The sequence below is a fragment of the Megalobrama amblycephala genome, linkage group LG1 (assembly GCF_018812025.1).
Source record: "Megalobrama amblycephala isolate DHTTF-2021 linkage group LG1, ASM1881202v1, whole genome shotgun sequence".
In the NCBI taxonomy this organism is placed as follows: domain Eukaryota; kingdom Metazoa; phylum Chordata; class Actinopteri; order Cypriniformes; family Xenocyprididae; genus Megalobrama; species Megalobrama amblycephala.
The window spans coordinates 37,692,389-37,716,776 of record NC_063044.1 but is presented as its reverse complement, the minus strand read 5'-3'; the positions used below and the strand labels follow the sequence as shown (position 1 = coordinate 37,716,776).

Genomic DNA, 24,388 nt, shown 5'->3' with positions numbered 1-24,388 from the left:
TTTTTATTTTTCAGTTTCATTTTCTGTAATCTATTTTACTTTGTTTTTGCTAGTTGGACACAGAGTGTTGTGTTATTGCTCAATTGTTTTGTTCTAAACTTTGAATTTTAGTTTTAATTTATTTTAACAAAATATTAAAACGAAACTGAAAAATAAGGGAATTAATTTACACACTTAATTAGTTCAAATTAAAATGAAGGATACATGAAACGTGGGGTGGCAGAGTAAACCTGCATAGAAAGGTTGAGGGACTGCACATATGTCCACTATTGTGTGGGGTACACAAAAACAAGTCAGTGAGTATGTGTAATCTAAAACAACAAAAATACAATATGTGCAGTTGCCAGGTTACCAATATAATTATCTACAACCCCATTTCCAGAAAATCTGGGACATTTTGTAAAATGAAATAAAATCAAGAATCTGTGATTTCTTCATTCTCTAAAACCTTTATTTAACTGACATAAGTACAAAGAAAATTATCCAATGTTTTCACTGACCAACTTAATGGTATTTTTCCATGTAAAAACAAATTTTGATTTTGATGGCTGCAATACACTCCAAAAAAGTAGGGACAGAGGCAAAATAAAAGTCAAAAGATTAAAGAATATCCAAGTTAAACAGTTTTGAAACAGTCCACAATTAGCATGTGAACTGGTAATAAGTGAGTGTGTTGTGATTGGGTATAAAAGGAGCATCCACCAAAGGCTTTGCAAGGAAAGATGGGTCATGGCATAAAACTTTGAGAGATTTATCAAACAATTTGAAAATCACATTTCTCAAAGCAAGATTCCAATGAATTTAGGTCTTTTACCTTCTACCGTACATAATATATTGAAAAGATTCAGGGAATCCAGAGAAATCCCAGTCCATGTGGGGCAAGGCAGGAAACCTCTGTTGAATGTGCATGATGTTCGAGCCCTTAGATTGCACTGCATGAGAAACTTTTACTGTGTTAAATATAATGGCATTGGCTCTGAAGTACTTTGAAAAATTGTTGTCACTTAACACAGTCTGCCGCTGAATCAAGAGATGCAACTTGAATCGCTGTTATGCAAGGAGAAACCTATACATTAATTCTTTGCAGAGATGCCACCGAGTTTCCTAGGCCTGAGAAAAACTCAGATGGTCCAAAATACCGTGGAAATGTGTGCTGTGGTCAGATGAGTCCAAGTTTCAGCTCGTTTTTGGAAAAAATGAACATCGAGTTTTCGGTCTCAAAGAAGAAATGTTGGTTGCTGAAACTGCTGAAAGTGAGCTGTTATGTCGGAGCAAAAATATCCCACCTTTAATAGTCAAGCATATTTACAGTACAAACCTTGTCAGTGAATTATGAGGGGGGAAAAAAACGGGGAAGAAAAATCGTTCCTTAATCATAATCAAGGTAAAATGTTCAGTTAATCAAGATTTTGATTTTAGGTCATAATCGTCGTCCTACTTTGATCAGTGACAGGTGCAAAAGCAAACATCTGTCATGGTATGGAGTTGCATCTATGCAAAAGGCATGGGTGACTTGCATATCTGTGAATATGCATTGATGTGGAAATGTGTATTGGGATTGTCCAGAGATATATACTGCTATCAAGATGACATAATTCCTGAGAAGTCCATTGTTATTAGGGCAAGACGATGCCAGGCCTCATTCTGCACATGCTACAACAGAGTGGTTTCATAGACACTCTTGCGAAACTGCAAAAATTAGTATCCTCAATCACCCAAACTATTAACAAGTGTAATTAAAAGGAAAGGTGATGTGACACAGTAGGAAACATGCCTCTGTCCCAACTTTTCTGGAGCGTGTTGTAGCCATCAAAATCAAAATTTGTTTATATTTACAAAAAAATAAAATATAAAAGCAGAATACATTCTTATCGTTGAGCCATGTAATTCTGTACTGCCCTATACCAGTTCTCAGATGTCCAACTCACCAAAATTAACATCTTATTCATTTGACATGAATGTTTCTTTCATATGTTTGACAAGTTATTGACAAATTATTTTTCTCAAGTTATTTCTCAAAAGCACTGTGAGCTAAATTGATCGTAGAGAACATTGGTGGCAATAGTTCTATGATCTACTTAAGCTTACGATGCTTTTGGGAAATGCAGACTAGGATAATTCATCAACATCATAATTTTTTTACAATGTAGACTTACTGGTGTTAATGAGGAACTGGTTGGAAACTCCAGGGTGGTCTACATCATGAATGGCAGCAGCGAACAATGCAGCCAGGATTTCAAGATCAGTGAAAACAGCCTGGTGGGAAGATACAGTAGAACAGTGGTCATAGTGTCAGTGCTGACTTTGAAATCTGATTTCATTTTATGAAACATTTTTGCTTCTGAATGGGCACATGGCTGTCCCATGTTAGCATATACTCACGTCCAGTGCTGGTGTGGAGAGCAGCACATGTGTAGACTGTGTGACATCAGCGGCATGCAGGCTGTTATGATAGGCCACGTTGGCATGGTAGTGGTCTTCCAGTGTCATCACATAGGTGATAAATGTGTCCACTGGGATCCGAAATGTCTTCAATAGATCCCTTTCCTTTAACGCATTACAGAACGTAGACAGTATATAGTGAATGGTCAGTATAATTGATGAAGAGGTTTGCTGTTGAAACTAGTAGGGCTGGATAATGATACAGATTTCCTGATTTGATTAGATTCTGATTTATAATCTCTCATTTTGATTACAATTTCATTTTGATTTGATTCAATTCAGTTGGGTATATTTCGTTTGTAATGTTTATTATGCTTACATACAGTATGAAGAAATTATTTCTCTTCAAATAGTTATACAGCGCAGTGTAGAGTTTTTTCCACAGTACACATTGCACCACATACGAAACAGACTGCATACTCACATTCACAACTCAGCAGGAAAACTGATATAGGGAATCTTCTAACTTTACGAAAATATACATTTTAAAAATGAACAACTATGTAGTTGAGTGAATTAGTTCAGCAGAATGCTGTGGCATGTGCAAGATGGGAAGTAAAAACATATTTCCACATAGCCACTGAAAATAGGCATTGAGTAAAAGATTGATTTGAGGATTTTAAGAATCAATATTGTGATTGTTCAAATGGAGATAATTGGAAACTCAATGGGTTTTATTCACTAATAATTGCATGGATCATTTCGTACAACATGTCAGTGGTGTGCAGTGGTGTTCTGAAATGAGGAGGCAAACAATTACCTCAGGTTTTTTTCATTTTTAATTTTTAATTTTTTATAAATCAAATGTAAAATTCATGTCCGTTACTTTTAACGTTATCACATTTTCCTCGTTAAATGTACATTACATGACATCAAAAAAGAAACCAAATACAATTCTATTTTGTATTCTTACATTAACAATGTAATTAATGTTCTATTTATTAAAACCAAGCCAATCTCATCAAGTTTTAAGCATTTTTACATTTATTCCAAAATAATAACTAAAGGCAGTAACAATTTAACACTCTATGGTATGCAATATGATATCAATGAGGAAAAATTATTTGTGGTGTTTTTTCCTGCTTAAAATTGGACACTATAACAATATCAATAAACATTTTCAGTAATTTTTAATAGTTCATTTAAAAGTCTAATTTTATTAAAAACAAACTAAACTAGATTGTGTTGCCTGGAGGCAACACCATACCGTAGAGGGTTAAAGAATAGGCTATATTTTTTTGTGTATTGATTTTCAGCTGTTCTTTTTAATAATCAACATATTTCAGATCATCAGTCATTCTCAGTAAATACTCTAATTTCACCAAGCTGATTGCTCACTAAAACCCCAGCAGTCATCATGTTTTCAGGTCTTTCATGTTTGATTTTGACGTGACATAAAATGGTGATATCTAAGTGGGTGAGTTGTTTATTTAATTTTTAATTAGTCTTCCCATTGACGCCATCCTTTTGTTCATTTAGACTAACGCGCAAAATGCGCACGTAAACAAGAGGCGGGAATTATCGCACAAACCAATCATATCCAATCATAACCGATCATATCCAATCATAGCACGATAGAGGCACTGCCTCCTCTCACGTGACTTTCCCCGCACGCTTTAGGGGTTCTGCTTTATTTCTATGGAGCTCAAGGGAGGCACAAGAGATGCGGACTCCTGCTGTAACTTCACCTGCGGGTGTCGCTGTTGGACAGTGTTCATTTAGAAAAACGAGTGACTTGTACACTTTTTATTGTCACATTTTGTAATATTTGCGTTGTTTTATTTTAGTGATATGGATTATTTTCTCATCCTGATTTTTTGAGGAGGCACTGCCTCCCTTGCCTCCTCAGAGGAAACGCCCCTGCAACACGTGTACACACATGAATTTGTTCTTAACCTTGTTCTTATTTTAGTGAATTTGGAGTATTCTAAATGAGCGGCCATGTGCACAAGGTTAGTCATTTGCATAAAACACGCCCAAACCATGTCCATATAAGGGCTTTCAGCGCACGCTTTCCTAACAGGCTTCCATCACTCTCGTCAGACATGCCGCTGTTTAAAGCAACACCATGGAACATTTCCTCACGGTTACCCCATGTGGTTGATAAGCGCAATTGTCTGTTACCAGTGTCGTGAATACTGTCACAGAATAAGGTTCCCTGTGGGCAACGAAATACACGTGAATTTGTTGACTGAGCTGATGGTTCCGGCAAATGCAGAAACCTCATTTGGAAACCATGTCCACCAACCAGGCAAAGTAGCTATGTAACTATGTTCTACAAATATCATTACATAGTTTTATTTATTGTTACTCCAGAATTGAAAAGTACAATGACAAAAAGAATGGTAGTATGTTAGCCTAGTTTTTTTGCTCGCATAGTTCATATGTAGCATTGTTTGCAAAGGGTGTAATTTGTATAATAGAATAAAATGTTGTCTGCATGGTTTTAAGACTTGCATATTAGATCGTTTCTTCTTATAGTTAGCTGTTGGCTAACTCCACCCAGGCTATGAGTAAAATATGTGATGTATGCCATAAAGCAGGTTGCACTCTTCCACTGGCAGGGGATGGCAGGCTGTGTGTACCGACCCGAACATGAAAATTGCAGAGTGCTAGGAGGCTGCTCAGGTAGCAGTGGCAATAGAATTCGTCCGGTTAAGAGTTCTACCACTGAAATAATTTTAGAGACATTATTTTAAGGTTGAAAAAACGACATGGTGTTGCTTTAAAGACGCGCTCTTGCCTGATCTTCGAGCAATGCCAAGTGTGCCATTCTCATCAGTTCTCACAATAAACACCTTTCATACAGACCCAGATTACAGACCTCTCATGAGCCAGCTGTACATATGCGTATATCTGCGTTATTCAGAGAAACTTCGCAGCTGAACATAATTACTGTATATGATGAAATGTATTTAAGATAAAATTTTAATATTTAATAATTTTATTATATAATTTTATATATGGATTATATAATACAATTAATGTTACATACTTTAAAATAATTATAGTCTTGTTAGGATGAAATTTCATATTTATATAACTTTTTAACACGTTTATAAGGCCGTACAGAGTAAGTGCTTTTTTGCATACAAGTGCTTTCTGTTGTTCCTATATTTTGTTGTAAATTCAGAATTAATTTTATTATGAAACTTTTTGTGAATCGTGATTTGTTCTTAAAATCATTCCTATGCACATTTAACGCACAAATTTCTAAGTATGCATGCTTAGTGAATAAGACCCAATATTTTACCCATCCCTCACAATGAGCATACAAAACCACACTGACATCTTTGCATCTGACATATTTCAAAAGCACAGCACAGAAACATGGAGTAAAATCAAGGGACCACAAACCTGGAAGATAGCAAACATGATGCAACTTAGAGGTCTGTTATTGGAAAACTCAGCCACATGGAAGATATTAAGGCCCCACTTGTTTAAATCATTCAGCTCCTGTAAAGATAAAGTAAATAAAATTATAACAAATCCATTCAACAAACTGACTTTTAATACTGATAACTTGTAGTAATGGTGGAGGATTAGGTGTTGGGAAAGTCTGGAGATAGAGTATGCATGCATTGTGTCTGTACCCTAGCCAGTGCGTCCTCCTGCTCGGTTTTGACCCCGAAGCGGGGCAGGGCTGCACTAGTGAGGCTCGAGCTATGTGTAAGCTTCTTGACACCGCTGATGTGAGACATTGGTTTCTCTCGCTCCCGGAGCGTAGGAGAGGGAATCTCCACCTCATTCTGCTTGTCTGGGACACAACAAATACATGAACTATTAACAGATGACAGCTCATTTCAAATCAGTGAGCACAGAGTGTTTCAGAGCTGTGAATGTACTCTGCTATAACCTACTGCAATGCTGAAATTAAGGTTCTGCACTTTTGAAAATAGAAGGCTGAGATGTACAAAGCAGCGCGTGAGCAGACTCACTTACCTAGGAAGGTAGTAGAGATGTATTCAGACACCTGATTCCCCGAGCGGCTCATCTCAGACAGATGAGACAGTTCCCTGTTTAACATCCTCTTGAACTAGAGATCAGAAAAGGGAAAGATAGACAGGGGAAAGAGCATAGTTATAAGTATACAGCAGATGGTAATAATGCAGAAAAAGGAAAATTTTAGTCTGAAAATCTGAAAACATGATAAATGGACATGATATATTTTATCACTTGGTAGCATATCAAATAAATGTTTTAAGGCAAAAAGAAAAAAAAAATCATCAAGAATATTGGGTTCCAAACTACATTAGACCCCGTTGATTTTCATGGTATGGACAAAAATATATATTTTTAAATATCTTCCTTCATGTTCCACAGAAAAAAATAGTCATGACAGAATTGACATTTTTGGGTGAACTGTCCCAATAAGGCTTATATTGTTCTTTATTATGCAGACTGTTACCTTTGCCTTGCTGCAAAACTCAACAAAGCATATAGACATAAGACATATGTTGAAAATATCTAAATTATGTTACCCAAACACACCATGGTATGTGGTAGTGCAAGGTTATATAGAGCTTATGCTTATAAAGCGTGCAGATATTTACTTGCAAATAAACCTAAGGCAGTTCTAATGTTGTAGCTGTAACTTTGTGTGGTTAGAGGAAGGGCCTGTCTTTAATTAAAATCTAATTAAGTAATGGCCATTGGGGGAGAACATTGTGGAATGATCTCACATCTCTGCAAACCATTGTTCAACAAAAAAAGAAAAGAGAGCTTTGTAGCAAAATTAGTTGTTTATAAGAACCAAATATGTGCCTCAAATGACTGAAATTGTGCCACTTCAGCAGATAACACAAGACGACTACACAGTCGCACAGCACGACTCCGATAAGACCCCTGGTCTGTCCCACTGACTGGTCCTTCACACATTACAATCTCCATGGAAACCAGCAGGTTTCCTTAGCAACTGCCTCCTCACAGTCCCTCCTGCAGCATGATGGGAGTGAGGCGATGGGTTGGGTGACAATCTGAGAGAGTAGGCAGGTGTCTGTCTCTGACCTCCTCCAAGGTCAACACTCTCTGTATCACTCTCCATCTCTTCTGCTCTCCTCCCTTCTGTCTTTATCTTTCTCTCTCTTTAAGCCCTCCTTTTCGTTTCCTGTCTCTTTTCATCTCTGTCCTCCACATTTTATATCCTTTTTTTCTAATGCAATACAATCACCCTCTGCAGTCATATTTTTCCATTGATTGTGTTTCATTCTATTTCATGGTGTGCATGTAATTCCCCCCCTAGAATACATGGACATGTGTATTAAACATATGCAAATGTATAATTTCTATTATATGCATCATTATAGTTGTTGTTAAATCTTCTATAGCTGGCATAAAATAATATGTTTTGATGACAGTATCCTTATCTTCAGGTTTAAGGACACAATCTGGCATGTGAGAATGCCATAAAATAATTGACAATTTCTAATCAACAACACAATAGTAGAAATAACAATCAATGTTAAGTGTAATTTTTAAGTGAGTCCAAGTCAATTTCCTTTCACAGCTATAAACTCACTCACTGTAAACCTGAATCTTCCTGAATTTTCTCTCAGGGATCAATACACAATTTTTGTCTCACACAGAGTTTATATAAAGCTTCATTTACAAAACCCTCTTCCCTGTGCAAGTGCATATCACATACTGTACCAAGGCTCTGTTTGTACTTTGCTGAGTCATTATTAAAACATTCACAGAGTGCCAACTGTTTTTAGCATACATGCGTCCTCTGGAGGACCAAGATGATACCAGATCATGTGGAAAGGAAATCAGACCAAATTAATACAAATATGTGTTACTAGGGAAGTCTGATACTATCTGTTGCCTTTATATGTAGTTCCAAACGTAGGTTCGGGAGGAGCCTAAACATTCAGTCCTGCCAATCATCATTACGAGCGTATGTAAGCAGCAGTCACTACGTCATCCCAGCGACAATTCTTCCAGCATCCCTCTTCCTCCCCATCTCCTCCTCTATTTCTCTTATTCTCCCTCTACGCAGTACTGTTATAGGGGAGGTTTAACTCGGAGCTCAAGCCGAGCCTCGGGTTCGAGCCTCCTTCGAGGACAGCAAGCCAAGTTTGTTTTACCATTAACCATTCAGACTGAATGGGCAGGCGAACTTGTGAATATTTATTAAGACTGAGCTTGATGAAAGGGTGAGCACAAAAACATGGCAAACAACATTTAAATCTTTAAAGGGAAATGTATTGTGGTTGTATTATAGTTGTACCAATTTATATATAGAAATGATGTATAAGAATTATATTAAATTTATATATTTTTATATACCATTTTTAAATAATAATAATAATCTGTGGAAGGTGTAGGACCATAAAATGTTTGTCCAATCATTGTGTCAGTCACTGAGCACCTGAACCAAAACAACAAGTGTATGCTACGTTCACAACAATAACTAACATAATTTGGAAGACATGGAAACCCGTGACGTTACTCAGAGCGGTTTGTGACTCGAATTTTGCGTTTCACACTATCAATGCCGAAATTAATCTGCAGCAGTCATGTAGTACAGGTCAGAGCTCTTTAAGTTATGTTCATTATTATTTCAATATTATGTAGTTTGAGACATGAGGTAGTTTAACACCGTCTCTTGTGATGCTTTTGTTTGCTTCCTGCTGTACATGTTGATGTGTCTTGAAGGGGGCCTGGTTTTGGAGATACTCTGAAGGGAGGGTGGGATCTTATGCTTTCAAAGCTAGCTTGCTATTGCTAGCATCTTCGAAAATTGTCTACCCTACGTTTAAGCAACATAGATAAAACACATCTGTCATTCAAAAATTAAGAACCAAGAAATAGAAAACAGTTCACTGAAACCACAGGGAGCATCCCTGCCCATGTTGAAATGTGGCAAGGAGTCACTATTTGTGTCCTAATGGTTTTAATTCTATCTGGCAGCAAACCTTAAAGGGTTAGTTCACCCAAAAATGAAATTTCTGTCATTAATTACTCACCCTTATGTCATTCCAATCCCGTAATACCTTTGTTCATCTTCAGAACACAAATTAAGATATTTTTGATGAAATCCATGTTTGTTTATTTTTATTGTCCCATAGAAAGCAAATTATTACATTTAAGGAACTACTGAAATTGCCACATTCAAAGTCCAGAAAAGTGGTAAAGACATCGTTAAAGTCAACGTGACTACAGTGGTTCAACCTTAATGTTATGAAGCGAGGAAAATACCTTTTGTGTGCAAAAACTAAACAAAAATTACAACATTCCACTTCCATGCTCTACGTCAGAACGGCGACTCTGTATTGGCCGGTTCCTGCGTCAGCATCACACGCATGCGTCGTGCTGCTCACGTGAACAACGTCAGCCAATACTGAGCCGGTGTTCAGACATAAACACAGAAGCGCTGCACTGTGTCAACTGTGTAGGAGTAAGGGTAGAGAAGAAAATGTTGAATAAAGTTGTTATTTTTGTTTTGTTTTTGTGCACAAAAAGTATTCTCGTCGCTTCATAACATTAATGATGAACTACTGTAGTGAAGTTGACTATTTTAAGATTATTGTCTTTACTACTTCTCTCGACCTTGAATGTGGTAATTTCTATGGGAGATAAAAAAAACTCTCAGATTTCATCAAAAATATCTTAATTTGTGTACCGAAGATGACCGAAGGTCTTGTGGGTTTGGAACGACATGAGGGTGAATAATTAATGACAGAAATTAAATTTTTGGGTGAAATAACCCTTTAAGTTTAGCCCGTGATAGACTTAAAGGTGATGAAGTGATGGAGTATCCAGATAGAAATTTGTTGCCCGTTCTCAATGGGAAAGTGCCCAAGCAATATCGCTCTGCAACATTTCCTGGCAACATTGCCCAAAAAATTACCCTGTGTATCATCACCTTTAAGATGTATTGTTGCTGGATAGAATTGTGACACAAACAATGACTCTGTAACATTTCAACATCATCATTATCTATGTCAAACATCTCAACAGTAAAGAAGTCTTGGATGAAAGAACTATCTAGAAAAAAAGCTGGTCCTACACTACCAAATAATGAGCAGATGAAGCCTGATCCCAGATCGGAGATAGAGCAATAGAGGGAAGGATAGAGGAAGTGGGAAGAGAGTGGTTGAGGCGTCCTGAGACACAAGCCCACCATACAGATTCTGTCCATCTCTAGGCACTGAAACAACATAAGCCAAGTGCTATGGCGGCAGCCATTTTCTCCCTGGCTCTTAAAGTGTCACTGAATAAGTGCCTAAGTTAGAGCTCGGGTATAAAAATCACATTTGAGGTATGGAGACTGGTACAAATTTTGATACAGCAGCATACAACAAACATCAGCCTTCTGTTCCAGAAGCATTACAGTTCAATCACCTAAGCAACTTTTCTTTCCCCCCACATTTCTGTTTCTCATCCTGCTGAGCAAACATCCTTTCTCCTTTTTAGGACCTGACCAAGTTTGTTAACAGATATTTAGCAATCTTTTTCTATTCATGCTGACCCTACCTGGTCCCACCAGCCAATCAGCCATGGTTTGGAGCAGGTATCACAGAACAGATCCATGAAGGGGGTCCTACGCTCGGTGGCCTGACCACCCCCATCCAGCACCCCATCTGCAGCTGCCTCAAGCTCCAGCTCTGACCCTCTTCTCCCCTGCAGGGGGCTGTAGCTGGAGGAGTGGGCCAGCCGGTAGCCTCCGGGCACAGGTGAGGGGCAGGAAGAGGGTGGCGGGTCAATGGCCTCCACCACGCCCATGCTGAGGGTGACGGACGGCGTGGACCGTTGGCAAAGGCAAGAGGCGCGAAAGTGCACAGGGGCCGAAGCGCGGCGGGTGCCCCAGCGGCATGTGGGCGTGGTCAGGGTGTGGGCAGAGAGGCCGCAGCCTAGCCGACCAGGGTGCTCCAGAGTGACGGCTGCCCCCAAGAGGCGGGGAGCAAGGGGGGGGTAAAAGTCCAGCGGCAAGCGCTCGCTAAGTCTGTCTCTCTACATGCATCAAGCAGTGTAAGAACGAGGCCCTCCTGAAAACCATAGAGTGGGCTCCACTGTGATCTGCAGGCGAGTGTCCCCTGTGAACGGCCCGCCAGGAGCCGCCCAAATCCACAGGCCAAAGGAACTACATCTCATCCCAGCAGCTGAGTAGAGCTGACCCCAATCCAGCAGAAGGGAGAAAAAGCGATGAGAGGTGGAACAGACAAAGATGGAGAGTCAGAGAGACAGAACCGTCTGAAGGACACAGAGAGGATGCGGAGGGAAGGGGAACAGAGGAATTATAGGAGGTAAGGAGGAAGATGGATATGAGCAAATAGCTAACGGAGGCTGAGGGATGACAGGACAAGGAAAGAAAACAACAACAACAACACACAGGTAACAGCAGGAGGAAGCGGTTAAGAAGAGACAGAGAGGACAACGGAAACAAGGAGACACAGAAAAAAGACAGGGCCTTTAGTCAAAAGCCAAACTACAAAAGAGCGGTGGTCTGGAAAAACATCATTTCTTTCCCTGCGTTGATGCCCCTCCCCCACCGCAGAGCTCCAGGACCCGGGCCCAGCGTTCCCAGCGAGTTGTGTTCAGAGCGCACAGTCCATGAAGCACAATACCAGTCCTGTCAGCACAACGCAGCTCTCTTCAGCAGCCCCACTGTTTAATCCACACGCGGTGTCAGATGCGCCGATGCAGCTTAGCTGATGCTCTGCCTCTCGCTCTGTTTCCCTGGATGCTGTAGACAGATCTCGCAAGCTAATCAGCCGCTGTGGCAGGAGGCGCGTGCTTGGGTGTGTGTGCTAGTGGCGTGTGTGCGTGTACACGCACACCAAGAGCGCATGTGCGGCAGACGGCATGTAAGAGTGTAGAGAAATGGACAGTCTGTTCGTGTACACACGTGTATGTATGTCAGATATATTTACTAATCTGACAAAGATGAGGGGAAAGAATCTAGGCTTTAGTGTTTCTGCTAATCTCTGCATGAATGATTCTGCCCATATGCATATGGGAGTAAATGTGTGTGTTTATGTGTGTCATCTGCTTCAGCATAGTAAGCTTTGCCTCAATCACCCAAGAGATCTTCAATTCATAAGTTGTAATATACACACACAAATGCTGCGTCTAGTTTATCAGCTATATAGCAAAACACATGAAACACCAGTAGTATGGAATATGAAAACAACCATACAAAAACTGCACATTCTAAGTCTTCATGGTACTGTCTCTTTAAACAGGCAAGGTATGGAAGAGAGCAACAGATTTTTCATTGGCCAGGATCTAAATCACATGCCTCATGGCCACAGCAAAGAGCCAATGGATTAACTGGCAGGGTAGACCTTGCTGCAGCTCGATAGCAACGAAGGTTACAGCAGAAACACTGGCATCAGGACCAAACTGCAGCCCCCTCCTCCCTCCTTCATGTCCTCCTCATCCACAAACCCTCTTTTTTTCTCCCTCTATCTCCATCTCTCCTGCACTTCTCAAACCAGAACAGTGTGTATGACAGGGCTGGCAGAGTTCCACACAAAAGCTAGTTGCATCTGTGTTTACGGATGATAATTAAAAATACATTAAAGAAAGGAACATCACTCAGACGGGACCATATCAGATGAACCAGGACACACACAAGACTCTTTCTTCTCATTCACATAGATGTAGTCCTTCATGTGTGATAATCCACAGAATGGCAGATTTGGAAACCTATTCTTGAGGAAATCAAATTGTGTGTTTCGGAAAATGTACAAGGTGAATTATAAACTATGGATTATAAATTATAAACCATGAATGGATACTTGAAATGGAGAAAATACATAGTGTGATAGGCCATAAAATTATGGTAGACTGTATGTAGACAAAATTGGTCTTTGAGAAGGTAGGAAAAAAGTCCTACAGTAAACAAACTAGGCAGCACAGATGCAACAGTAAGTGATTGAAGAAACACCTTGTTGGAGGCCATCTCGCTAACAGAGCGGTGGGTCTGTATGGTCTCCAGCTGGTCCAAACACCAGTCAAGTTCCTCCAGAGTTTCCCGGGCCAGCTGCTGGTATGTCTCATCTACACAGGACATAAGACACAGGCATCAGCATCACATCACAACAGCACTGTCACATGCATTTAACACTTACTGTGAGAACTTCGTTTGTGAACAGTGGGGATGTTGTTTCCTGACAGGAGGACATAAAGAATTGTCTGAGTGATGTCTTCAAAAAAAAAAAGAAAAAGAAAAAAAACTTCCAAGCATGAATATTTCAAGAGCTTCATATGGAGAGATCAAATGCCTTATAAATAATGGATCTTTTTACACGTAAGAATGAATAATCATATATTTTCAAACCAGAGGAACAAGAGAATAAAACGGAAGAAGTCTATGATGACTAAAATGCTGAAACCAAGTGACAAACCAATTTATAAACTTATAAAAATATCAAAGAAAGCTCAATAATTTGTTCTAAAAATTAACTGACTTATGACTTATGTCAGTTATATACAGAGGAACCAAGTTGTTTAAGCATTTAACACCACAAATACAACAAATGTATAGAGTGTGTAGAAAAATAAGTATAAATTAGACAAATAATGAAGCAGGAGTAACACTTAACTGATGGGTCTAATTCAGATAACTAAAATAGAAGGGAAGAAGTATGTGAAAACCCCTTCAAAATGAACGGGTTTAACTACATTAATTTCTGTAAGGACAGATTTCTGTAGTAAAGGAGGGACATTTTCTCTTCCAAAATGACAACACCCCTGCTCCCTAAGCAAAGTCCATATAAAAATATATTTTTATGATGTCTGGCATGGAGGAACTTGACTGGCCTGCACAAAGCCCAGGCAGGCAGCATCACCCAGTGTCTGACCTAATTATTGCTCTTGTTAAACATTTAATTTTAACCCCTCCTATTGCTGCTATATCAGCTTACTGTAATGCTAATGTCCAATGAAGAAGAAAAAGATGATTTAAAACAAAGGGGCCCGGTTTCACAGACAGGGCTTAGACTAAACCAGGATTAGGCCTTTAAGTAGCTTTTATAAATGTACCCTAGAAAAAATGTACTGGTGTGCATCTTGAGACAAAACAATGACACTGACATATTTTAAGATACCTCAGTGTAAGTTGTTTTCAGTTAAAACAGCTCAAACATGCATTTCAGTCTGGGACTAGCTTAAGCCTTGTCTGTGGAACCAGGGGAGGGTGTATTAGAACAACCCAAACTGATAGCCAATGTGCGAAAAAGTGTATAACACAAGACACGAACAATACCGGACAATGAACAGAACACAAGCAGGAACTTTAATACACAGAGATGATTAACTAAAACCTGCGATGATGAGTGTTAGTGTCCATGGTAACTGATGAGTGGGGGGAAACTAGAACAAACGAGCACATGTGATGAATGACAACAAACTGAAAGTCCAAGAAAACTAAAACAAACTTAATGTCACTGTGACACTTACACTCTTCTAAGACTGTGGCAAGTTGCATAAACATAGCCACTATATTAAGACTGTGTCTTAAGAACTAGTCTGACCAACTAGCAATTAACCAAAATCATTTTTTTGGATTCAAATGAGACCAATCTACCTTTTTATGTAATTGACTTTAAAAAGTTAGACAAACCTTGAAGAAAAATAATTAAATGACTAACTTGTAAGACTAGTCTTAGCAGTTTATGCAACCAGCCACTGCTGGTCCTAACTTTAAAGTCAGTTGCATAAAAAGGTGCATTGGTCTAATTTGAATCAGAAAAGCAAGACTTACCTCTTGTCTAACTGCTAGTTGATCAAACTAGGTCTTAAGACAGTCTTAACGTAGAGGCTATGTTTATGCAACTGGCTCCAGGTGACTGAGCCAGGTAGGCCTGCATTTCCATCAATATTCTAACTTATCCCCAAATTGTAAAAAGGTGTTCAGATCTAGGCTTTGTGTATTTTAAGGTGCTCTAAGTGATGTCATGCGTTTTTAGGCCAAAACATTTTTTTGTCACATACAGCAAACATCTCCTCACTGTCCGCTAGCTGCCTGTCCCCTGAACATACTGTAAAAAAACGCAGTCTCTTTAGTCGCCACAAGCTCCGAAAATGGCAATAAAAACAAACTGGTGCAGCCTGGACCATGAATCATAATAAACACACTCCAGCCAATAACCGACAAGAATGATTTTAAATGCGTGTTCATGACTGTTTCAGGAAGCACGGAGGGGAGGGGAGGGGAGGGGAGGAGGAGGAGGAGGGAGGGTCTAGCTAGCCTCTGTTTTGTTTGACAACACTTCGAACGTCAACAGGAAGTTACATCCACCCAGGATCACTTAGAGCACCTTTAACCTCTACACAGACTTATTAAACCATTTCTATATGGACATTGCTTTGTGCACAGGGATGATGTTGACTGTTGCAGCAAAAGTTAAAAGCATGTGATTCTCTAGAATGTCACTGTAGGGTTAAGATTTGTTCTCACAGAAATCACTGCAATACACAAACCTGTTAAAGGTGGAGTGAGTATTTTTTCAAAAACACTATTTCGAAGTTAGTCAGGCCGACACCAACAATAAAAGTGTAACCAATCAGCATTAGGGGGCGTATGACGATTGAGGAGAGAGAACGAGCAAGAGGGAGATTTGAAAAAAAAAGAACTGCAGAAAGAGAGATGAGACACAATACAAAAGAGCTCAAAAGAATATCACTGGAATGAAGGTTTATGACTGGGCAAGCTCTTTAGGACCCGTGTTAATATTAGAAAAGCTTTCCAGCGCTGGAGAGAGCTAAGCGGAAGGCCTGAAATCAGACACGGAGGCTGCTTTGATTCCTTCTCATGTGAGTTACACTGGGTTTGAGTGTCATTGATTGTTTGGAGCTGCTGTGCTGTTGGCGACTAACAACGAACACTTGTTGGTATTTACTCTTGTGTACTGTACGTTCATTTTTTGTGCTTGTCGTTTGTTCATCATCTGCGCTTTATTTTTCGTGAAGCATTTTGTTGCGTGTCAGCTGTGATAAACAGACATCCACTCTCGCATTGTGTGTGTAACAGTGGCCAGATAGTGAGAGTTGTGCAGGTAAACCACTGCGCACTGACGACTGCTAGAGAATGAGGTGTTTAGAGTCATTGTTAGTGCACTCGCCTCACCTGCCAGCAGCGATCGGGGTTTGAGACTGACTCGGAGCAGGGTGGTTAGGATTGGAGGGTGAGTTTTGGAGGCGGAGCAATGAAGAGAGGGGTGGGTTTGTTTGGGTTGATTTCAAATATCAACACTGTCCAACAACATTTTTGGAAATCTTCTTACCTCACCTTTAATTAGAAGGGTATCCACATACGTTTAGTCATGTACTGTACATTAAAAGATCTGATGAGGGCTCTTTAAAGTGATATCCTAAATAAGAAAACAATTATATATTTATTATTATATTACATATAAGTACTTCTATTATTGTAACTACTTTCATTTATTTTTATTTAATTTTATATAAAGTTCAACATGTGCAGCGTGTTCACTGCTTATATGCCTCAGAGTTTCTCATATAAACTAGCAGCTGAGAGCTGTTATTTGGCTAGTTAAAGCATCTGGTTATGTTCCAGCCCCTGTTTCCCATATGGCTCCACTATTTCTGATGCTGTAATGCATTTTACTGGCAACAGTGTCTACAAGAGGAAGTGTATGCGTAATGTGAGAGACACTGTGTGGGAGAGTGCTAGTGTGGGAGATAGAAAGCTCACCAGTGACTAAGTTACAGTACAGTAAACATACCTGAGAGCGTTGCTGGGGGAACCGTGGGTTGGCTGGTCACTGGTGACCTCCTGTGGACAAAAAGATAATTACATCAGTGTTAGTGGTAGAGGTTGCCCTCTACTGGTATAAATCCAATTAGCATTGCTCACTGAGAGGAAAGCTGCACTTATGAACTGAGCAAATCAAAATATTACACATTTAAAAAAAATCAATTTAAATTTATATTATAAAGACTATATTATTAAAATATTAAACATTATACATTCATATATAATTATATATCATTTATAAAAATATAAGTATGTCATTTTAAGATATTTATTTTCACATAAAATAAGATTAAATTTTTTTATGTTAAAAATTAAGATTTTAGCTATCTGAATGTGCATACTTTTTGTACATTATTTTTAATTATATATCATGAATAAAAGCAAAAATGCTTCATTGAAAAGAAAACACTGGCGGCCATAAGGGGGCAGAGCAGAAATAAAGAAATTGTTGCATCAAAGCTAAAAACTGACTTGTTAGTGGGAGTCGTGACGTTGGCGAGAATGGTGAAGTTGCTTCTGACAGTTCGTAGACTAGCCAACACCTGCATTAAAGAGGCAGCGAGGAAAAGAGAGAACAGCAGGATATCACTCAACTCAAACTCAGCAAGTCATGACAAGCAATTATCACTCATTATATACTGTTTGCCAGACACAACAGAGGCTTACCTGAGCAAAAGGGGTGACTATGAGATCTTCAGCATGACTGGAGAAAGAGGAAAGAGCAGTTCCAGTAAATGGGAAGAAAAAAAATGTTTATAAATGGTCTGCTATAGTATTGAGATGAGGCAAGGAATCATCCCCAGGTGCGAGGAAATAGATTTAGCCAACATCAAAAAATGCCATTTTTTATGGACATAATCCAGAGATGGCAGTCACGGGGTCACTGCTGCGTGCTGAGAGCATGAGCACTTCTGAGGGTGTAACAGTATTATAGTGAGACGGGTAAAGAGGGATTTAGTTGATGTGCTTAATACTGCATGGTGATTCTGGGATAAAAGAACTTCCTCTGAGGCCTTTTAGAAATGAAAAGTGAAGACAGTAAACAGTGAAAGTGTGCTGTGTGTTGAGGGAGACGGCTTACCCCTCGCTGTTGATGGAGGAGTTTCGTGACATGGTCTTGGGGGACATGTCGTAGTCAGAGTCAGAGCGGTAGAGAAAAGATTCCCTTCTCTGACTCTGAGGGAAGGGGGGATGGAGCACCAGCCCCGGACTCGCCTGCGAATCCATAGGGCTGCGGCCAGGAGAGGGCCCATTCTCCCCATCATAGCTGTGGAGAGAGAGAAATCAAAATGACATGGAGAGAAAGTAGAAATGCATGTCTTGTCATTTAGCTCAAACAATGCTTTGCCAGTGGCTGCATTAGATTTCCAGTCTCTGGCCAACACAGCACAAATAGAGATGTGAAACACAAATAATCATGATTGCCTCTTACTCTAGAGACAGCAAACGCTCTCTGAATGTATAAAGAGCTGATGAAGACTGTGTCACCCTGAACAAGCATTAAAGGAAATCACAAGCCTAATCAGAGAAGAATCCTCAGCCACCACTTCACAATTTATATTCTATGGGCACTTTGTGGCTTAACGGAATAATTCACGCAAAAATTAAAAATCTGTTATTATCTGCTCACCCTAATGTCATCCAAACCCATATCCTGTATGCTTTATCTCTGAATTACAAAAGGATTTTTACACATATTTTTCCATACAAGGACAGTACATGGCTGTCAAGCTCCAAAAAGGACAAAAACACCATAAAAATAGCCCAAACGACTACAGTGGTTCAACCTTAATGTTAAAAAGCGACAAAAATACTTTGTGTGCACCCAAAAAGCAAAATAGCGACTTTATTCAACAATATCTAGTGATGGGCGATTTCAAAACACTGCTTCATGAAGCTTCGAAGCTTTACAAATATCAAACTGCCAAAGTCACGTGAACTATTGAAATTTCAAAACACTTATGCCGTAACGAAGCCTCGTTTACTGAAATTTGGTGCTCTGAACTACTGATTTGAAACAAAAGATTCGTAAAGATTCGAAGCTTCATGAAGCAGTGTTTTGAAATCACCCATCACTAGATATTGTTGAAGTCGCTATTTTGTTTTTTTTTTGCCGCACAAAAAGTGTTCTCGTCGCCTTATAATATTAAAGTTGAACCACTGTACTTACATAAACTGTTTTAAAAAGGAAATGATCTTGCTGTCAATGGAGGCCTCACTGAACCATCGGATTTTATCAAAAATATCTTAATTTGTGTTCTGAAGATGAATGAAGGCCTTATGGGTGTGGAACGACATGAGGGTGAGTAATAAATGACTGAATTTTCATTTTTGGGTGAACTAACCCTTTAATGTCACTGACACAAAAACAAAATTGCATTCCTGTAGCTCAAACAGTATGGTGCTAGCAATGCCAAACTCATGGGTTTGATTCCAGGGAATGATTGAACTAATAAAAATATTTAAATACCTTAAATGGAATCTAAGGCACTTTGGATAATGCATAAGTTGGTTCTTTCATGTGCTGTAACTGAATGTGATATGTCAGTTCTAATATGCAAAATTGAGAAATCTTAGAGTTGTACTTAATTCTTAAAGCTTTAGAAAACTTTGAAAATGGTGATGTGGACTTTTTCATGGCGTTTTTGTCCTTTATTTTTCATTGAAAAAAAATTACCACATAAGGGTTTAAAACCACATGAGACCACATTAAATGCCGACATATGTGGAAGGACTAATCCACACAGTTTTAGCATTAAACATGTGACTAGTGGAAAAGTACCAGATACGGTGTCTCACCCCATCTGGGGTTATAATATGTACTGTATTTGTTCAGTTATCATGGCTCTGTGATAACGAATGAAAACTAGTCATCTGGAGAGCCTAATGACTACAGAGCTGAAAGTAAGCCTGAAACCTATTGTAGGTCATTCGCCAGTTGCAAACAAGACAAATAATGCCACCAAATCCTACTTGCAATAGCAGATATAATAATGGATAGGGAGAATGCCAACAACAGTGCAAAGTACATCCTTGGGCACCCATCTGAAGAGTCTGGAGGCCACAAACCATTTGACTGGGATCACATGTGCTCCTGTACTTTGCGATAGAGCCTCATACATCTGAAAAAGCAATTGTCCATGGAGCTCGTAGCGGGGTCAGTGGTCATGGGCATGATGCGAGAGAAGCCAAGCAGAAGAAAGGGAGGGCTCTCACATGGTTCCTAATTCCTCTAGTTCCAGCCTCCTCTGAGTCATGCTGGGAATTTTGGGTACACCACACCAGAGAAACCTCAAACCAAAGCCTACACTTCAGAAGTGAAGCGTCAGAACTAGGTGCCTGCCAAGACTTCAGTCTCTCTCGCGCTGTCAGTCACTCTTCCTCCTCCTCACTCCCTCGCTTCTCACAGACAAAATACTAAAACCCCTCTTCCCACACACAGCGCATAAGGCATCCAAGCTCGTCTCCTGCCCCTAACTGCAGAACTGAAGGTAGTTTTAGCCTGTGGCTATAGAGAGCTCCTGTTTCTGTGCTGCTCTTGGTGAGCTGGATCTGGACTATGGCTAGGTTCAAGTCGGTCCTTTATTCCGGTTGTTTACATTTTTTTTTTATAATACAGACGTCATGTGCAACAGGACTTCTTTCTAGCAGCTGCTGTCCCCTCTCTCTAGAGATCCTGAGTGATGTGAATCCACAGTAAACAGGCCCTACCTGTCCTCTCTACACGCCCCTTGAGACAAACAGAGCCTTAGGCTCTTGACCTACACCTCGTCTTTCCTCTCCATCTCTTTTTTTTTTACTCAGTCTACCTTCCATTTAAATCCTTCCCCTTTGCAGTTGCTTTTTCTGTTTTTCCTGTTCTCGCACTCCTTATCTCACAGCTCACAGAATTCCTCTCGCAGCGATGGGAAGACCAAATGACGTGAGCGACAGGAGAAGATGGAGTGTGCGAGTACTTGAAAAAGGGAGCAAAAACATAAAGGAGAAGAGGAAGAGCAAGAGGGAGGGGGGTGACTCATGGCCTATCTAAATATTTACATGCCCTAGGTACATGTACAGCTTCTTCCAAAACCATTTTATTTTTCCAGCAACAACTGCAACACCAATTAGAGATGACAACACACGGTTGACCTTAAAGAGTCAACGTACCACTGCCTGTCACTATCTACATAACTACAGCAGTCAGGCTTTACTGCGCAGTAGAAATAGCAGCTCTCTGTAAACCCATTTCCTATTTTTATGAAGAACAAGCTCTTTTTTTTCAGCATTAACACGGCGCCTTTCGCTCAGAGTGTGTTGCTTTTCTTGCACTGTATTCATGCCTGTAGAGGTAGCGTGTGTGTGTGTGTGTGTGCGAGAGAGAGAGAGAGTGAATGTGTGGGCGCACACGAATGCTCCTGCTTTTCTGTCTGTGCTTCACTTTAATGCCTCCTGTAGTCATGTGACATTTGTGCCGCTCAGAGACTATCCACAAAGGAGTGAACAATAAGAAATGAGAAGCCTTGTCAACCAGTTTCCCCCTCTCCTCCCCTTTCTCGTGTTGTGATTCGAGCCCTTCTATTTCTCCTTCACCCTCATTCTATCTCCTTCTCTGGCTTTTTACCAGTCTCTGTCTTCTGTCTCTCAAAGATCTCTGCCTTCCACTGCCTCCTTCTCTGTAATTTGTGTCTATGGTTGTGACTCAGCCCAGAATAAAAAGCAAGCAGAATGCATGCTGGGATGTTGGAGTTCTCATTTGTTTATAAGGCACAAGAAACACACTCACTATACCCTCATAGACACAGAATCAAAGGGCGTTTGTGTGTGTGTGCGTGTGTGTGTGTGGAACTGTCGTGTCGTTGTTAACTCCTGGAAATTTAAAATGGAGCTTCAAGAATTGAAGGAATCAGATATTTGTCTTTTTAGGAATTATTATAAATAGCACTTACATTGAGTAGGCTTTTACACATGTATGTATGCAAATGTGCAAATGCAGTATATTAATGTGCATAAATTAATTGTGGAAGAAGAAGCAGCAATTATCTTGCTTCAGTAATCAATAAGGGTAGAAATGTATTAAACTTTAATTGTAGATAATGCACTTGCAAAATACACACACAAATTTTTTTTATTTTTTTTTTGTGCACGCTGTGATTGCAGGATATGCCATTGGCAGCTCTTGCTTTCATTCAGTGATAACAGAACCCCTGGAGAGTAGCACTCTGGACAATGACATGATGATCATAGGGGGCACAGAGGAAAGGATTTGTGCCAGCTGGGTGAGTCTTTCCTATAAAAGATAACACATTAGTGTCAGCACATCCCCGTGCCTCTGAAAACCAACACTAGTGCATTGACTGGGCTGTTTATGTATCTTCTCGCTAAATGACTTTGGAGTAACTGTAAAAGGCTGCAACCTGACAGTAATTCCAGGAGACAAGAAAAGCAATTACTGCTTTCAAATACAAAGATGCTCAAACTGATGCGGACCAAAGTCTAAAAATAAAAGAAACGGTTATATGGTAAAAGTCCAGAGGGAGGAATTCAAATTTATAATAGCTCACATGTGTGCACCCTGAAGGCTTCACACAATGAGGATGTCTTACTAACGTCCAAGAGGCTGCCTGAACGTGACAGCACAATTAAAGTAATTTGATAAATGTTGTACTGTTCTCTATGTGGTCCAGGATAGTATGAGTGGAGGCATGACACTTTCATTCCATTCACAGCTTTTTGGGGTGGCAGTTTTGAAATTAATTGAATATAAATCTGGGTCTATGAGTAATGGAGCGTGTAATGCTCTAAAAGAAGTAGCTTTGAGTCACAAGGACTAAAAGACGACTCACAAAATAAACGCATTAAAACTACCCCCATTTTCCCTCCAAGATCACAATCGTAAGCGCCTCCTCCATGTAATCACAAATTCGTAGGTGAACCTAAACACTTCATTTGAAGAGCTTGCCTCAAGTACATACTGTAGCACTTACTCCCCATTTGTTCCAAGTGTTCCGGTGGCTTATTCCGAACATTCACACATACAGAGCAATAATAAAGGAATTTTATTATGTTCCATGGGTTTTAAAAGACTTTGAAGTTTGAGTCAAGAAGCTGATTGAATTAATTAAAGCTTGGTGTACAGTATGTGAGGGAGGATTTACAGGCTCACTCCATCCGATCACCCTCTTATTGATTCCTTACTACCAGTAAACACAAAACCTGGGCCCTGGAGACTCTGATCTACAAGCTCCCAGTGCACACTGCTGCAGTCCATCAGCAGACCAGAGTGAATACTTTAAGTGGGAAGAGCAATTCTCAAAAAAGGCCTCTCGCAAAGGAAAAAAACCCTTAATTCTCTCCCTTTCAGTTAATGATTAACGCCTCCTCCGACCCCCAACCACCACCACTCGCCCATTCCCAGCATGGCAGCCTGAATGGAGAGTGACAGTTATTTCCTGCCTCCACTTTCTCTGCTGCCAAGCGCAGATGCTTGTTGCCTGTTCTCCAAGTGCACACCAACACCCTCGACGACTGCCTCTCTCTCTCCTTGCCCGGGCATTTAGCACCTGGCTGATTGCTGCATGCAGGGAGGGGGTCAGTGGAGGGGTGAGATGTTGGGGAGTGGGGGGGGCAATCATAAAATCAGTGGTGACTGTATATGATGCTGTCACATTGCTGGCTCTTTAATCAGCAGCTGATGCCATGTGATAGAGCTTTTATTGTGGCGCTCTGTCCCTTTGGCAGTGAATTACAGCGAACTGTGTCTCATCAGTCCCCGCTCTGACTCACAGAGATATTTAAGGGAGCATGTGGAACACTCTCTTCCAGCCGCTAATGTCTTGGTGAAACCTCCTGATGTTCCCCCAAACGACATTCCACTGTTCTACCTATTCCCTCGAGACAGGTGAGTGACCGGCTCCCAGAGGGCAAGTAAACATGGAAGCTGAAAGCCGGTTGTGATCTGCACCGGAGGCTGTGCCCTGTGTCACAGTCCCGCACAAACATGTAGGCAGTGCTGTAAAGAGGCAGGTTGGCCACGCTGCGCTTCCTGGCGTGAAGTCATCTTGCCGGACACCGTGCTCCAGTCAGATAAGAGAGCTAGGGATTACAGCAGATTATCTGACAGACAGGATCAGAAGCACCCCATTGAAAGTGTCCCAACAGTGAGAGCTCTACCATTACAGACAAGCCAGGCATCTGCCCTCAGGAAGAGGCTTTAAAGCCTTGATACCATTGATTCAA

The 24,388-nt window shown here is 40.2% G+C and overlaps 1 protein-coding gene and 1 long non-coding RNA gene across 5 annotated transcripts in view; one reads left to right on the top strand and one right to left on the bottom strand.

Annotated features, from left to right (window-relative positions):
- The window catches only part of LOC125269108, a 74,279-nt gene that overhangs the window by 6,845 nt on the left and 43,046 nt on the right, over positions 1 to 24,388 (top strand). For all 3 annotated transcript variants that reach the window (XR_007185032.1, XR_007185033.1, XR_007185030.1), the window contains exon 3: positions 22,310 to 22,428. This is a non-coding gene — a long non-coding RNA (uncharacterized LOC125269108). The remainder of the gene's footprint in view (positions 1 to 22,309; positions 22,429 to 24,388) is intronic.
- Positions 1 to 24,388, bottom strand: part of pde4a (phosphodiesterase 4A, cAMP-specific) — a 56,341-nt gene that overhangs the window by 4,962 nt on the left and 26,991 nt on the right. Inside the window, exons 2-11 of one of the 2 annotated variants that reach the window (XM_048191281.1) lie at positions 18,252 to 18,437; positions 17,837 to 17,873; positions 17,642 to 17,712; positions 17,139 to 17,188; positions 13,337 to 13,449; positions 6,385 to 6,478; positions 6,036 to 6,199; positions 5,800 to 5,898; positions 2,383 to 2,547; positions 2,157 to 2,256 (exon numbers count right to left, since the gene is read on the bottom strand). In XM_048191281.1, coding sequence (XP_048047238.1) covers positions 2,157 to 2,256; positions 2,383 to 2,547; positions 5,800 to 5,898; positions 6,036 to 6,199; positions 6,385 to 6,478; positions 13,337 to 13,449; positions 17,139 to 17,188; positions 17,642 to 17,712; positions 17,837 to 17,873; positions 18,252 to 18,437 — 1,079 coding nt within the window. Of the gene's footprint in view, positions 1 to 2,156; positions 2,257 to 2,382; positions 2,548 to 5,799; positions 5,899 to 6,035; positions 6,200 to 6,384; positions 6,479 to 10,920; positions 12,411 to 13,336; positions 13,450 to 17,138; positions 17,189 to 17,641; positions 17,713 to 17,836; positions 17,874 to 18,251; positions 18,438 to 24,388 lie in introns of those variants that run through there. The other variant, XM_048191289.1, reaches the window with a different exon arrangement.